The sequence below is a fragment of the Motacilla alba genome, chromosome 5, assembly GCF_015832195.1.
Source record: "Motacilla alba alba isolate MOTALB_02 chromosome 5, Motacilla_alba_V1.0_pri, whole genome shotgun sequence".
Classification (NCBI taxonomy): Eukaryota; Metazoa; Chordata; class Aves; order Passeriformes; family Motacillidae; genus Motacilla; species Motacilla alba.
The window spans coordinates 46,371,466-46,385,082 of record NC_052020.1 but is presented as its reverse complement, the minus strand read 5'-3'; the positions used below and the strand labels follow the sequence as shown (position 1 = coordinate 46,385,082).

Below are 13,617 nucleotides of genomic sequence, written 5' to 3'. Positions count from 1 at the left end.
GCTCCACCTCTGGAGAGTTACTCCAGACTGGCACCAGAGCATGGCTCCAACTAAGCCGGTGCATCTGTGTGCTTCAGGAATTCCCCTTGCCAGGGTGGGGGAAGGGAATGGCACTTGTGTTCCTGCACTGTATGAGCAGATCGGGGTTGCCAAACAGAGTGGTGGAGGGACAGTGCCAAGAAAATACAGCATACACACCCCCTGTGGAACAGCCCTGCCCTCCACAGCAGATGGGGTGCAACCTCTGCGCCAGGACAGCTCTGCTCTCCCCTGTGTGCCAAGGCAGCCCTCTCTGCCTGGGAAGCATAGAAACAGTTCGACAGATTTTGACCCTGTGCAGCTTTTTTGGTGGATAGTTCTCCATGGATGCCTGCCTGCCTGTTCAGCTGTCTTCTCACCTTGGTGCAGCTAGGTCAGTGTCAGAGCCAGGGTGTGCCCAGCACCCTTACATCTCCCACTTTGCAGTACAGATGTCCCAGCTCATAACAATGAATTCCAGAGGGCTCCGCTGCTGGCTGGCTCTCCTGGAAAAGCTGTGCTCCCTCGTTCAAGTGGTCACTCAGTCACATATATGCCCCTCACTCAGGCACTTTGCTCTTTGAGTTCATGGGTGGCCCCCAGTGATTTCACCCCACAAGTGCCATACAATGCTCTCTGTGGCCCATGGCCAGTACTTCTGCTAACCTGACCCAGCTTTGAACAAGTTCTACAGCTCAGAACATAATCAGGAACCCAGGCCATGTCTACCAGGGCTGTGTGAGCACTGCCTCCTCTCATTCAGCAAATTCTGGAGAAGAAAACACCTTCACTAAACCTCTCATGTACCTGTGCCTAGATTTTTAAAAAGACATTTTCTCATACAGGCAGACATGCACGCATGATTTTGTCTAGCTCCTACCTGGCTCCAAATGAGAATTTACTCTACAGATTCTGCTTCAGTGCTCATCATGAAACACCTACCCAACACCATGGAAAAAAACTAATCTCAGAATTTGGCTTAGGAAGAAATGTAGGACATAGATTGAATTGCAGACTACTGCAGACCAGTGCCTGCTTTGAGATCCAGGAATTGCAACTTCATTGCCCTTGTAGCATGATTTTGCTTTAACTGCTTCCACTGGCTCTTGAAGGCCTTCTTAAATTCTCTTCTGCAGTCTCCTTTCATTCTTGTTTTCTCAGTTTTGGTCAAGAGAAATCGGAAAGTCTTCTTTGGTAGTATGAATACTTTAAAATTTTTTTTTTCAATAATGAAAACATCTCAGCTTTGTAACTATTTCTGCTTTAATTCCTCAGAAGGAATGAAAAGTGCCAGGTCAGCAAAATAATCTGTGATTCAGCTGCTGCTCTGAACACTGGGACTGCCAAGACCAGGTCCATCCCAGCACATCCCATCCCCTGTGACTTTAGGACCACCCAGAGCTGATGACATTATAGCAAGAAGCATCATAGACTCTCTTTGGCCTTCTAGAGCACATGTGCAAAACATACTTTTCACTGGTTCCTTCTAATCCTAAATCTAATTAGGAAGATTATAATGACATATTAAACACCTAAATTCATTGTCATTAATTTGTAATTCCTCACAAAGGGCAACTGAAACAATCACAAACATACGGACACCCTTCCCTACACAGGAGGAATGCCTTTTGATATAGTTGGAAAAGTGTGATAGACTTCTGGGGCACCAAGGGTTTTTGATGACCATATCTTCACCCTACCCACAGATCCATCTGCATTAGAATTTGACCTGTCGTTCCAAACAGCTGCCTGTTCATTCCTTAATTACCTTCCAAAAACCTATTTATTTCTATTTCCAAATGCAAAAAAAACCTTATCCGATCAAAATTATAAAGGTTGAAGGTCTGTGATGGACAATATTTTGTCCAAGTTTCACTAAGGCACTTTGGTTTCTGTGCTCTTTATCAATTGACCCAGACAAGCATTAAAAACTCTCAAATTTTTCCTTCCTAATGGATTTGGTTTAGGTATTTTCTTTAATGTCTATTATTCAGATAATTTTGGAGATTTTTCTGAGTCTCACAATCCTATATTGCTGGTCTCAGAGAAACCATCTGTATTTACTGATGAATGGGTAGAAATATAGTCCTGCTCTCATTTGGAAATATGATATAAAATACATAATCTCTAAAAATAGATAATCTCTAAAAATCTCTAATCTCTGAACTATGTACACACGGTTTGAAAAAGTATGAAGCCAGCCCAAATTTGTGCTAAGCAACCCTCCCAGCTGGTCTCTAGGACCCACTGCTTTACGTGAATACCTGTGCACACAGAGCAAGGGAGAAAGGGAGATGTGTACAACTTACACGCACATTTCTCCGCCTTACGTGCACATTTTTCAGCCTGTGTTGCCTCTGGGTTGTAAAGCCAACAATACAAACCAGCACGTAGCCATTTAGGACAGGAAGTGAAAAACTATATTTAGCTGAACCTGTAGTAGAAAGTAGATGATCAGAATATTGCTTACATTTGTGTCCCCATTCCTGTGAGCACTGGTGTAAGACTCTGCAGTGCTGAGAGGTTCCTGCTCAGGGGCAATATTCCTGGGGTGGTCTGTCCTCTAGGAACCAAAGGGACAGTTGCCTTCTCTGCTACCACCAGTACCACTGCACAACGTGTTCCAAGCATCCACTAAGTTTGGCAAGGACTCACGTACTGGAAGTGCTGGAAAAACCATGTCACAAGCTGGTGTGGTTGTAAACATGCTTTTCAGTTAAATGAATTTTGGGAGATTTCTGTCTCCTCCCTACCAAATTCAGGTAGCTTTGGAGAGCACCTCTTTGTTTGTATATTTACAGGGATATCCCAGTCTTGTGCAATGCATCTTGAGCACAGATATTTCCCTTCTGAGAAGCACCATCCCCCTCAACTGGAAAGTGTATGCCTTATGAGAGCCTGACAGACAGCAGGGATTTAATGACACTGATTTGTTTCCAGTAGCTTGAACTGTCCCTTCCCCTTTAAACACCACATCTCACAGGTTCTGGTGAGAGTACTCCTTTTCTATGAGGAGTACTTCACAAGACTTCTCAAGGCAAACAGAACTTTTTCCACTGATTCAAAGAATCTGAGATTTAGTCCTTTACAAAGGATGGCTCTTGAATTTCAAATATTTTTTTTTCTCAGTTCAAACCTGATCCTGGTAAAAGTTGGTTTAAGATTTATTTTCTGCACTGCAGAGATGCATGTGTAGCCTGGGTAGAAGAATCCCTTGATAACAAAGCTCTTGTGACCAACTAATAACACCAAGGTCATGGGTTTGATCCCTGTATGGGCTATTCACTCAAGAGTTGGACTCAATGATCTTTGTGGGATCACAGAATATTCCATGATTCTGTGAAAACTCCCATTCCAGCAGAAGTCATAGTTTTCATGGCACGCTTCATAGGTTCTATGGTCTGCTCAACCCAGGAGATCAGACTAGACAATCAAAACATTCCCTTCTGAAGCTAAAATCTGTGAATCTATGAGAGTGGTTCAGTTTACAGATTCCTCCAGTGTTTGACCTCTTTATGTCTACATTCATCACATGAAACCTGTCAACTGTGATGTGGGTTTTGCACCAAAAAAAGACACGTCACCAAAAGATGCACAATCATTACTTCACTGGGTAATCTGGTGTCCCAGAAATGAGAAGCACTGTAAGCCATCCCAGCTACCTGAAACAGGCATTTTCTCAAAGATGGATGCAATATTTGCACATACCATCTCTGTCTCAGCTCCTGCCTGCTCTACTCATCATATTCTCCATGCATTTGCCAGATGTTGGAGTGAAGGCATTTATCTTTACATGAAACCATGGTCACCATGGTCAAGCAGCTCACATTTCTCCAGATGTTTTGTGATCTCACCACTTATTAATGTTCCTTGGAGTTAGCCTGACTCTAGGTGAGAATTAATGGTTAAATTCCCCTGCTTGTCTCCCATAGCATTTTGGCAGAATTTGATAGGACTGATTTCTGTCCAGCCCTTAGCTGCACTTCTCCCTCATTCCTCCCTGAGTGGCTACTAATTCTGGAGGCAGATTTCTCCCCAGCGTCCTTCTGACATTTGACAGATATAAATCAGCAAAACTTGTTTATGGATTTACTACATGCAGAATAGACCCTAGTCCTTACTAGGAATGAATGCATGGATATTTCCAACTTGCTGGGGTACTTCCATGATAATCTGCACTGCCATTGTTTCTGTGCATGTGAATACGCTTTCCTTTTTAACTAATGTTAAAACTATGCTGTACAGAGGGGCAATCTCAGGAATTTCACATGCAATTTTGGTGCACAGAATTTTAAAATCAGGTCTAGGTTCTCCATCAACACCTTGCCTTAGGTTACTATTTCTTTTGAAAGCAATGAACTCCAGATACTTTGTGTAATTTGCACCTAATTCAGTGTAACCATAACAGGAAATCAGCTAAACACAACTTAGAAATGTTTCTAATTCTGTAATGTGCTGGAAGCCACAATGTATGCATGCTAAAATGTAATTTTGAGGATCTTCAGCAATTTTATAGCATGTAAACAGAAAGAGTTAAGATAGATTTAAAAATAGCCAAGTTCCTCTTTATGAGTGGAAGATAGGTTGGAAATAAAGACAATCAGTTAATGAAATAAAAGGTCATTCTGGTAAATTGTTCAGATGCTCAAAAAAACTATGAAGAATGCATGCAGCATGCCCATTGATGCTTCAATATTCCTCCAACCACTTGATTTACAGTCCTGACCTAGGGTGTATGGCTTTTTAACTTTTTTCTGCAACTCTAGACAGAAAATAAACCTTTACAAGCATGTGGCTCCTTTCAGACATCCCAGAAAGAGACAAACAAATATATCTTCAGTCCATCATACTTAACGTCTGAACTGTCACAAATGCAGGGAATATCTGCAAAGTGCAAATAGTAAGTTCCTCTCACCAGTCTACAGGGATTGGATGCTTTCATTTTTTCCTGACAGCTGTGTGGTCTTTGTCCCTGAGTGTTTAACATTACATGGAACTGAGGAATTATACCTTGGAACAGGAGTGGCATTGTTCCTCTTAATGCAAACAACTGAACCGGGCAAAAGCAGTGACAACCGCAGTGCAGGGTCTGCCTCCATCCCCCCGACTCCATGTGTGTATTTGGGAACAGTGCTGCAGTGAAACCATCACACAGTGGCCTGTCAGCAGCAATTTTCCCCTGTTTGACTGAGTGTGCTCTAAGTAGGGCAGCACCCTCAGCAACTGGAACTGCAAGTACCCCGTATCTATCCACCCATCCACAGAGCTGCTTCTACTGGATCCATCACAGAAATATGTGAAACCTTTGTTCATGGAAAGCAGGCTAAGTGTATTAGACAGATAAGAAAAAGTCTCAGTATCTGGTATTATTATGGTTTTCCAAGGGGGAAGGGGCAGGGGGGTGTGACTGACAGTTTCAGCAGCTATGTAATTTTCCCTTGCTTGCTTAAAACAGGAAACAGAAATGCCCAGCTTCAGCATGGGCTTTATGATACAATCAAGCCTTGGGAGGATTCCAGCCTTATCCTGGAATCCCAGTGGCTTGCTGACTGTCCTTTGCATCAAAACTCATTTTCTCTCCCACTGTTTTCCCGGGATTTGGTCCTGCAAGGTGCAGTGTTTCGGCCAGAGGCAAGGGAAGCCTGTAGACCTTTCCTGACAGAAAGTACACTTGAAGTCTCCTGGGAGCATGGGGACAGGGTTTATGTACACCTTAGTGTGCAGGCACTGAAGTTACCACCAGCTCATAAGGACAAGCCCTTATCCACTTCTGCATTTGAGCAAAAACAAAGTAAGCCTCCCAGAAAATCTTTGTCACATTTCCAAAACCAAAGAAGTCCCTTTTTCTGTACTTTGCCCCAAACTGTAGATTTGGATTCATCCTTCTTCCTTAAACAGCTAAGGTTCAAGCTAAATAAAGCTATTGCAATTTGTTTTCAGCTGGAACATGTCAGTTAAAGGAAATACTGTAAATTACTACACAGTCATGCCACACCATTGTGACTGTGTAACTAGTAACTCAGCAGTCAGCTCACAAATGCAGCCGAGAACTCTTTGTTAAGTAGAAAAAGGAAAGCAATAGTTATTAAAAATGAACAGTCACTAAAGATTCAGGACTTACCCTGAGTCATCCCTGGCTCCCTTCTCTCCTGCTGATGTTTTCATCATTACAGCAAACTTTAAGTCACTTTCTGTATCACAGTGGCTTGAGAGTTCCTCGGTCAGAAAAGCAATTCCTTCCCATCGCTGAGCAGAACTTCCACATCCTCAGGTTTTGTACTGGAGATGGTATTTCAAGGGCATGAGGGGGAAGATGTTTAAAACCAGCTTCAGGCTCAGTAGTATCAGAGGGCAGAGGACTAAACAAGCACTGAAATGAAAGCAAACTACCAAGAAGATCCGATTTTAGCCTCTCTTATTTCTACTTCCTGTATTTATATGAACGGGGGATTTCAGGAAGAGGCAGTCTTTGGTGGTCAAGGGTGTGTGTGTGTGTGAGAGTGTGTGTGTTATAAAGCCATATTTAGTAGTGCAAGCAGGTTAACCTTATTAGACAGAAGGGCCAGAGACTTTCAACTAATTTGTTTCTCTAACCTAAGTTAAGTTTCAGAGGAAATAATTTTACAGACTACAGGTATGTCAGGAGGCAACGGAGCACAGTGAACTTTGTAAAGGATTTTGTAAGGCAGCAAAGCAGTAAGCCTCCGTCTGCAAATTCCTGAAGCATGTGTATTTCTACTGCTTGAGTAACTGGAACCAGATGGAGCTTGGAAACCTTTATATTTACACAGGACCTGAGAAAACGAAACGTCTAATGCTGGCAGAGGACAGCTTTGCAAAAGCATTCCCAGTTAAAGCAAAAGCTAATGATAAGGTTGTGTGGCTGCTGGCAGAGGAACAGCTCTCCACGCTGGGAAGCTCCCGTCGGGCTCGGTGCACGTTTGACCTGCAGTTACTGGAGCGATGGAGGGCTTGCTGTGCGGGAACCCCGACCCGACACACGCCAGCTGTGGAGGCTGGGGGCTGACAGATGTGTGGTCAGGCAGGGCTGGTGGCACTCCTGTTTGGCAGCCCCATGGCTCCAGAAATATTTGACGTCAAGAGAATACATAATGGAAAAAAAAAGGCAGAAGTAGAAAGAACGGGTGGAGAAAAGCAATTGGATGGAATGGAGCGGGAGATAGAAGTAACTTTTTGCCCCCTTTATCTTTGGAAGGAATTTCTCAGCCTTCTGAAAATAGACAGTGCCACACAGTCCACAGCAGAAATGCAAATTCCAGGGAGCTGTCAGTGTATTGGCAAGAGGGAAACTAGACCTCAGTGCAGAGAACAGAGCCAATTCTGCTGGCACTGAGCTAGAGAGAGTCAGGGAGACTTTCACCATCACCAAGTCACACCTTCGATGTAACACAAGACAAAATTCTCCCTTCTTTTTTTTTTTTTTTTTTTTTAAATAAAGACTTTAACTTCAGTTCACATTAGGAAATTTATCTTCTAGCTTTTACAAGGCTTTATCTTAGAAACTCTATTATCTTAGAAAGAGCTTTACTCAAAGACTGCACGATGGAAAATTCACCCCCCTTCTAAGTAAGGCATGTTAGTGCTTACTTGCTGCCATTCTTTGAATTCACACCTGATTTTTTGCCTTATCTAGTTTTAAATTTTCAATTCTGTATCTTGTAATGCTCTTTTCTTCTATATTAAGGATCTCCTTGCTCCAATTCCTGGAGTCATTTTCAAGCAACAACAAACTCATTCATGAAAAATTTTGTCCTCTTGGACAAACTGGTTGGCTGAGATTCCCTCATCCCTTACTGCAGACTTGTCGGATCTCAGCTCTGAATCCTCGGAGGGTTCTGGGCTCAGAGGTCCGAGAAAAAAAAAAAATCTTCTAGATTTATTCACCAGCTGGGCCCCTTTGAAATGCACCTCAGGTATTGGCATGAGAACAATCTCCTACAAGCATCACACAAATTCAACCCTACCCTAGTTTACACTTCCCTCCCCTGCAATTCAGCAGGGACCAGGCCCATTCAGCATTTGCCCTTGCTCTGCTCGAAAAAAAAAGGTTTGCTGAGACAAAAAAATGCAAAGTTGTGCTGTCTGCATACACCTGCTCACACAGAGAAAACTGCTCACGCAAATAGCCAGCCATCCTAGGCAAAGAGTTAAGATTTTGCAAACGCAGAACACAACAGTTAGAAAATTCCAATTATATTTTTAGGGAAGAAGAAAAAAAATTACTAGAACAATTAAAAAAGTCCAGGAAAAATGGCCAAAAATACAGAATACAAAATTCCAGTATTTTGGTGCTATCTCAGTTTCATGTGATTTGAGTGAAAACTTTCATGCTGTTTCCAATGTAAAGAATGCAGTTTCAAAATTTTGAAGTTTTGAGATTTGTTTTGGTAAAGGTTTTGACCAAATTTAACAGTCACATATTTTATGCAAAATACTCCACATTTCTGTAAAATATTTAAAATATGAAAAAGAAGACACATTTTGTTCAAGCTTTACTAGGTGTCTTTTTGAGCTGGAGATTTGACAATGTGTTCTAGAATCAGGCTTTGGAAGGAAACAATTATAAAAAAGCTAAACGACAAAATGATATCCAGTTACTTCAAATTTACATTCCTCTGTTATAAATCCAAGACAAATGGGAGGAATTCATTTCTCTTCTAGGACTGATTCACCCTTTCCATCTTAAGCCACAGCATCCTCCAGCCCTTTTTTTGTAGTTTCATGCAGCTGGGTCGGAAAGGTTTAAAAATGGCTTATGGGGGAAGCCATTAAGTACAATGAGCACTCCAGCTACAATAAAGGGCTTTCAGAATATACCCAGATTACACCACAGTTCTGCTTTCTACACAGGAGCGAGAGGCTACATCAATAATATGGCCTGTGATAGGAGCCCTTAGGAACTGTCCTGCCTATTGTGTCACTAATCCATAGATTATGTGCCTTTTATAGAGCCTATTACATAACAGATCCTGATGGGTCACAGTGTCAAGGATGGAAGGATTAAATGAAGAGGCACTTTTCACATCCAGATTCTGATTTTTAAAAAAGTTAATTCTGTGTAAAAGAAGGAATCTTTTTCTGTGCCCAGCTTAGACAAATTTAGCCTAGCATACACTAAAGAATGAAATCTTTTTCAAAATTCAGAAAATGCAGAATATCCTTTTTCTCCACTTCCATAAGACTTTTCTGTAGATGCACAAAAAGCCCCACAGTGGCTAATGCCAGGTTTATACAGCAGTAGGGATTTCAGTCTCATGCACAGTGCTTAAAAAAAAAAGATCAAGCTTTGTTTTAACTTGCATCTCCTGGTAGAAAACTGGCTAGGAGTATTCATGAGAAGACTCTCGTCTAATGAAACTGTTAACACACCAGGCCATGAGATGAGATTAATAAACTCTCAGCTCCTCTTTTCCAAGAACTGCATTTAAAGCTTTTCCTAAGCCCAGCACAGGCTGCAGCACAGACTATATACAATATATGGGAGTCTCCACACACCCTGAGGTGGACTACAGGCATGCTGCAAATGGAAAATCAAGTGTAAGGAGTATTTCCAGAGCCTAGGGAACTGGGAAAGGAAAATAGTACTGTGTGGCCTTTGGACCTTATTTCCAGCCTCTCATCAGCATGCAGTACTCAGTGTGAACCTGCTGGACACCAATATATCACAGGATGAGGCAGCCAAAATGCTCTTGATCAGGGTTTTTTCTGAGGTTGCCAGAATTGCTTCTGGATCAGTGCCTCAGTACAGCAAACTGTGTTCTCAGCAAACTGAGTTCTCAGTTTTCTGGTCCCAAAGAGCAAACCGTGTGTTTCAGAACTGCTGCAAATCAAACCAATACACTTAATCACTCCAAATAATGTCTTGATCCAGGCAATACTCCCTAGAATACACAGAATGTGGGGCCTTCTATCACCCAGTTCAGCAGGGTCCAGATTTCACCAAAAAGCTAACATGTGCAGGCACGTGTCCTATTTGAGTCCCAGAATTTTAGATTTTCAACAATACATATGAGAATGCTTCACATCTACTCATCATCTGAGAAAAAACAGCAACCACTCTTGTTTATATAATTTATTGATAGTGTACATATTTTTATATAGTGCATTATAATACTGAGTGCTATAATCTTTATAAATGCTGAGTTAACTATTTTTTAAAATTCTCACAACAAAAATAATCAAATATCATGCCAACATTTTGTAACAAATTATCACATTAAATCCATTTGGATTTCATGACATGTTTATCTGTACAATGGACCCCATATCACAGAGCATTCACAGTGCATAAGGTCACAGTCATTGAAAAAATAAGTAACATGAGAGATTTCTGTTATTTACAGTTTACAAACCCATCCCTTTCTATTTTCAAAGTAAGCAGTTCTAGAAAGTTTTCATAATATTTAAAGAGGTATTGCACCTCTGGAGGGTGCACTGCAAATGCCTGCAAGTATGAAACACAGGTTTTTAAAAGGTTCAGAAATTATTTCAGTGACCATAAATTATTTCAAAGAATTTCTTGCAATGGAGGAGATACCGTGAGCCAAATTCTATGCTCAGTTCCACTGATACTAATTTGTGCCAACTATCAGGACACTAAGGAACACTGGCACCACTCCCAAGAATGTGAAGGCAAGAATTTGGTCATAACTTTGCTGCAGTAACAGCCATTTGAAACACAGGTGTTTCTGGGGAAGCAGATTTACAAGTTTTCTTTGCATACATAACTGGTATATGAATAAAGGCCATAATCTTTCTGCAAAAACCCTGTGAAAGGAAGCATCTCAGTTGTTATTAATCTTTCTAGAGATTATATCTGTCTGGTTTTCACATATTCTGATACCTTTAGAATTTGCTACCATGCCTAGTGCTATAAACCAATCTTTTAATTTGTCATTCAAGTTTATCAAGACCATCTCAGTGACAGGACAGCAACGACTGACTACATTCTTTGTCCAAGTCAAAAAGAAAAACTGAATTTAATTCGAACTGGCAAATCTTCTAAGAAAACATCCAAATGGTGTTAATTTCCCACAGTTATTCATCTCTTTCAGACAGTGCACTGTACAGGAGCAAGCAGAACCATGTGATGAACAAACTGCCACAATCACTACACATCCTGGCCAGTGGAGAAGCAGCCACACACATCTCACGTGTCAGGAGAGGCACGTACAGGAATTCACAGACTTCTCTGAGGAAAAACCATCAGGACCTCACATGGGGGAAAATGTGAGAAAAGTGCTCAAGTTATTGAAAAGGAGGCGTTTAAACATGTACACAGTAGGTCAGAACGTGGAATGCACACATCAGTTGAGTGACATTCCCTTCTTCAGCAGGACATTGATCACTTGCATACAGACTTTTCCAAATGGTTCAGTGGAATAGTAACGGGTTTGGTACAGAATTGCTGGAACTAAACACTGTCATTTACCTGTGTAACCATCACATAAATCTCACCATCTAACAAAATGAAAAATGTGGCATTCAGACTCATGGAAATAGAAAGAAAAATGCACAGCAAATGCATGAGCTGCAGAGATTTTCTTCTGAATGTTTAAACACAAATAACAGAGAGATCTGAGGCTTGCAATGACAGAACATTATGCTCCAAGGTGATGTACTTCAATTAGGAAGATTCTTTGGTTTCACCTGGCTATCAGAGTTATTTTAGTGTCTGTTTTGTATTACGTAACATCTGATCTTTCCTTGGCATGAATAATCAGACAGTATTTCTACAGCTTAAAGAACTCTACCAAAACCAACTAACAGTGGGACACAAGTAAATGGCATTAAAATTGCAAGAAATGCAAGAAAGGAAGACAAAAAAACCTCATGAAGCATTTGTGCACCTACAGGAAACACATAATAGAAACAAGTGTAATTAAAGCAGAGTCACAAGGGAAATCAAAGACAGAACAGAATCTTCTCTATAATTGCTAAGTATTAGATTAGTAAAGACCTTTGCCATTTGTTTACATGTTGTCAGAAAGCTTATAAATATAATCTAAAACCAGGAGCTAACTTTGTTTGTTACAGCTGCAGCAAGCACATAAAAACAAAATACAATTGGCACACCAAAGACTGAGCCAGGACAAAGATGGTTGACTATGCTGTACCTGTTGGGAAGACTTAAGGTGTTCTTCTAGGTTAGACTTCAGCCCAGAGAGAATCCCTTAAACCATCAAAGAGACATTAGGAAAATCACACCTGGAGCTCCTTAGATTTAGACATGCAGATCCTGAGCTTGAAGTCTTTATTCAAGCAATACTTTATAATGCAGTTCAATTGTTATGGTAAATAAATGGAATCAAACACTGCTGAACACAATGGAAACACTGCCAGTTCCTTGCTACAGACAGGATTACACTCCATGGGTCCATGTGGGACTGTGTTACTCCAGGGGAAGTGCAGCTCAAAGAGCTGCTAAAAGCCCTCCTTGGCCAGCTGTAACTCAGTTTTGATCCTGCTCATACACAAGGGCAGACGCACAATTGAGAAGTCTGAGACAAGGAACAAGTTCTCTTATCTACAAGAGTGGAAATCTAAAGTGGTATCAGCAGAGCAGAAGTCCACGGATTCTGGTCAAATCTTTTAATTTGAGAAAGAAATAAAATCTTTGGACTACAAAACCAATAGAACATGGAAAGAACTGACTATGATAAGAAACCCAGAAACCATGCTCCGCTGTCATCTTAGGACACAATCCAGCAAGGCACTTGGATAGATGCTTAGCTTTAAAATGGAATCAAACCTACTGAAGTTGAGCTTTGCTGGATATGGGATATCTTTTTCTGAGTTATGTTACTTCTCAGTGTTAGTATGCTGGCAAATTTCAGATCACACTAACAGTTTTCTCTCTCACATCCACCAGCTTTCTTTTCACTCTTGAGCTGAACATTAACTTACAGAACATTGTGACATACATTCCAAACTCAGCCAGATAACTTTTGCAATGGTTAATGAAACAAAATGGCTGCAAAATTTTATAGATACAATCCAAACAGCTGCAATATAGAACTGTGCTAATAGCGAAGAGCCAAGCACAAATCACTCCTTTTCTGGACTAGAAAATGGCAGCATTTTTAATGGTTTCCTGACCACACAAGCTAATGTTTTGTTTTTTTGTTTGTTTTTTTTGTATACATGTGAAAGGCACTAGTCTGTTATTACTCGGCAATAGCCTCCTGAATTACTGATACATTCTGACGTGGGTTTATCTGCAGACAACAATTTGTCAATCAGATCTGTCTCGGACCATTCAGTTTACCTGCATGGCTCAGTGTATAACTATTTATTTTAGAATATGGACATGGACTACTTAGGAGCTTCTTGAAGTATTTCATGTGTCATCAAAGCCCTGACACAGCATCTCATAATTCTTTGGCAAACAATGCATCCTTGGTCATGTGGCAGTGTCAAAGGAGAATCCTACTAATGTTATTTATAATGATAAGCACAGCACGATACTTGTCTCATAGCAGTAGATGCAGATGAGAACACCCCATGAAATGCAGCATTAGAATTCAATATAAATTGTCCTGAAGTAAGTTTGTTACAGGGAGAGCTGTAGATGACAGG

The 13,617-nt window shown here is 41.0% G+C and overlaps 1 protein-coding gene across 1 annotated transcript in view; it reads right to left on the bottom strand.

Annotated features, from left to right (window-relative positions):
• The window catches only part of LOC119701960 (ras and Rab interactor 3-like), a 158,215-nt gene that overhangs the window by 59,361 nt on the left and 85,237 nt on the right, over window positions 1-13,617 (bottom strand). Inside the window, exon 19 of the mRNA XM_038139281.1 lies at window positions 6,140-6,284. Within this exon, the coding sequence (XP_037995209.1) occupies window positions 6,140-6,284 (145 nt within the window). The remainder of the gene's footprint in view (window positions 1-6,139; window positions 6,285-13,617) is intronic.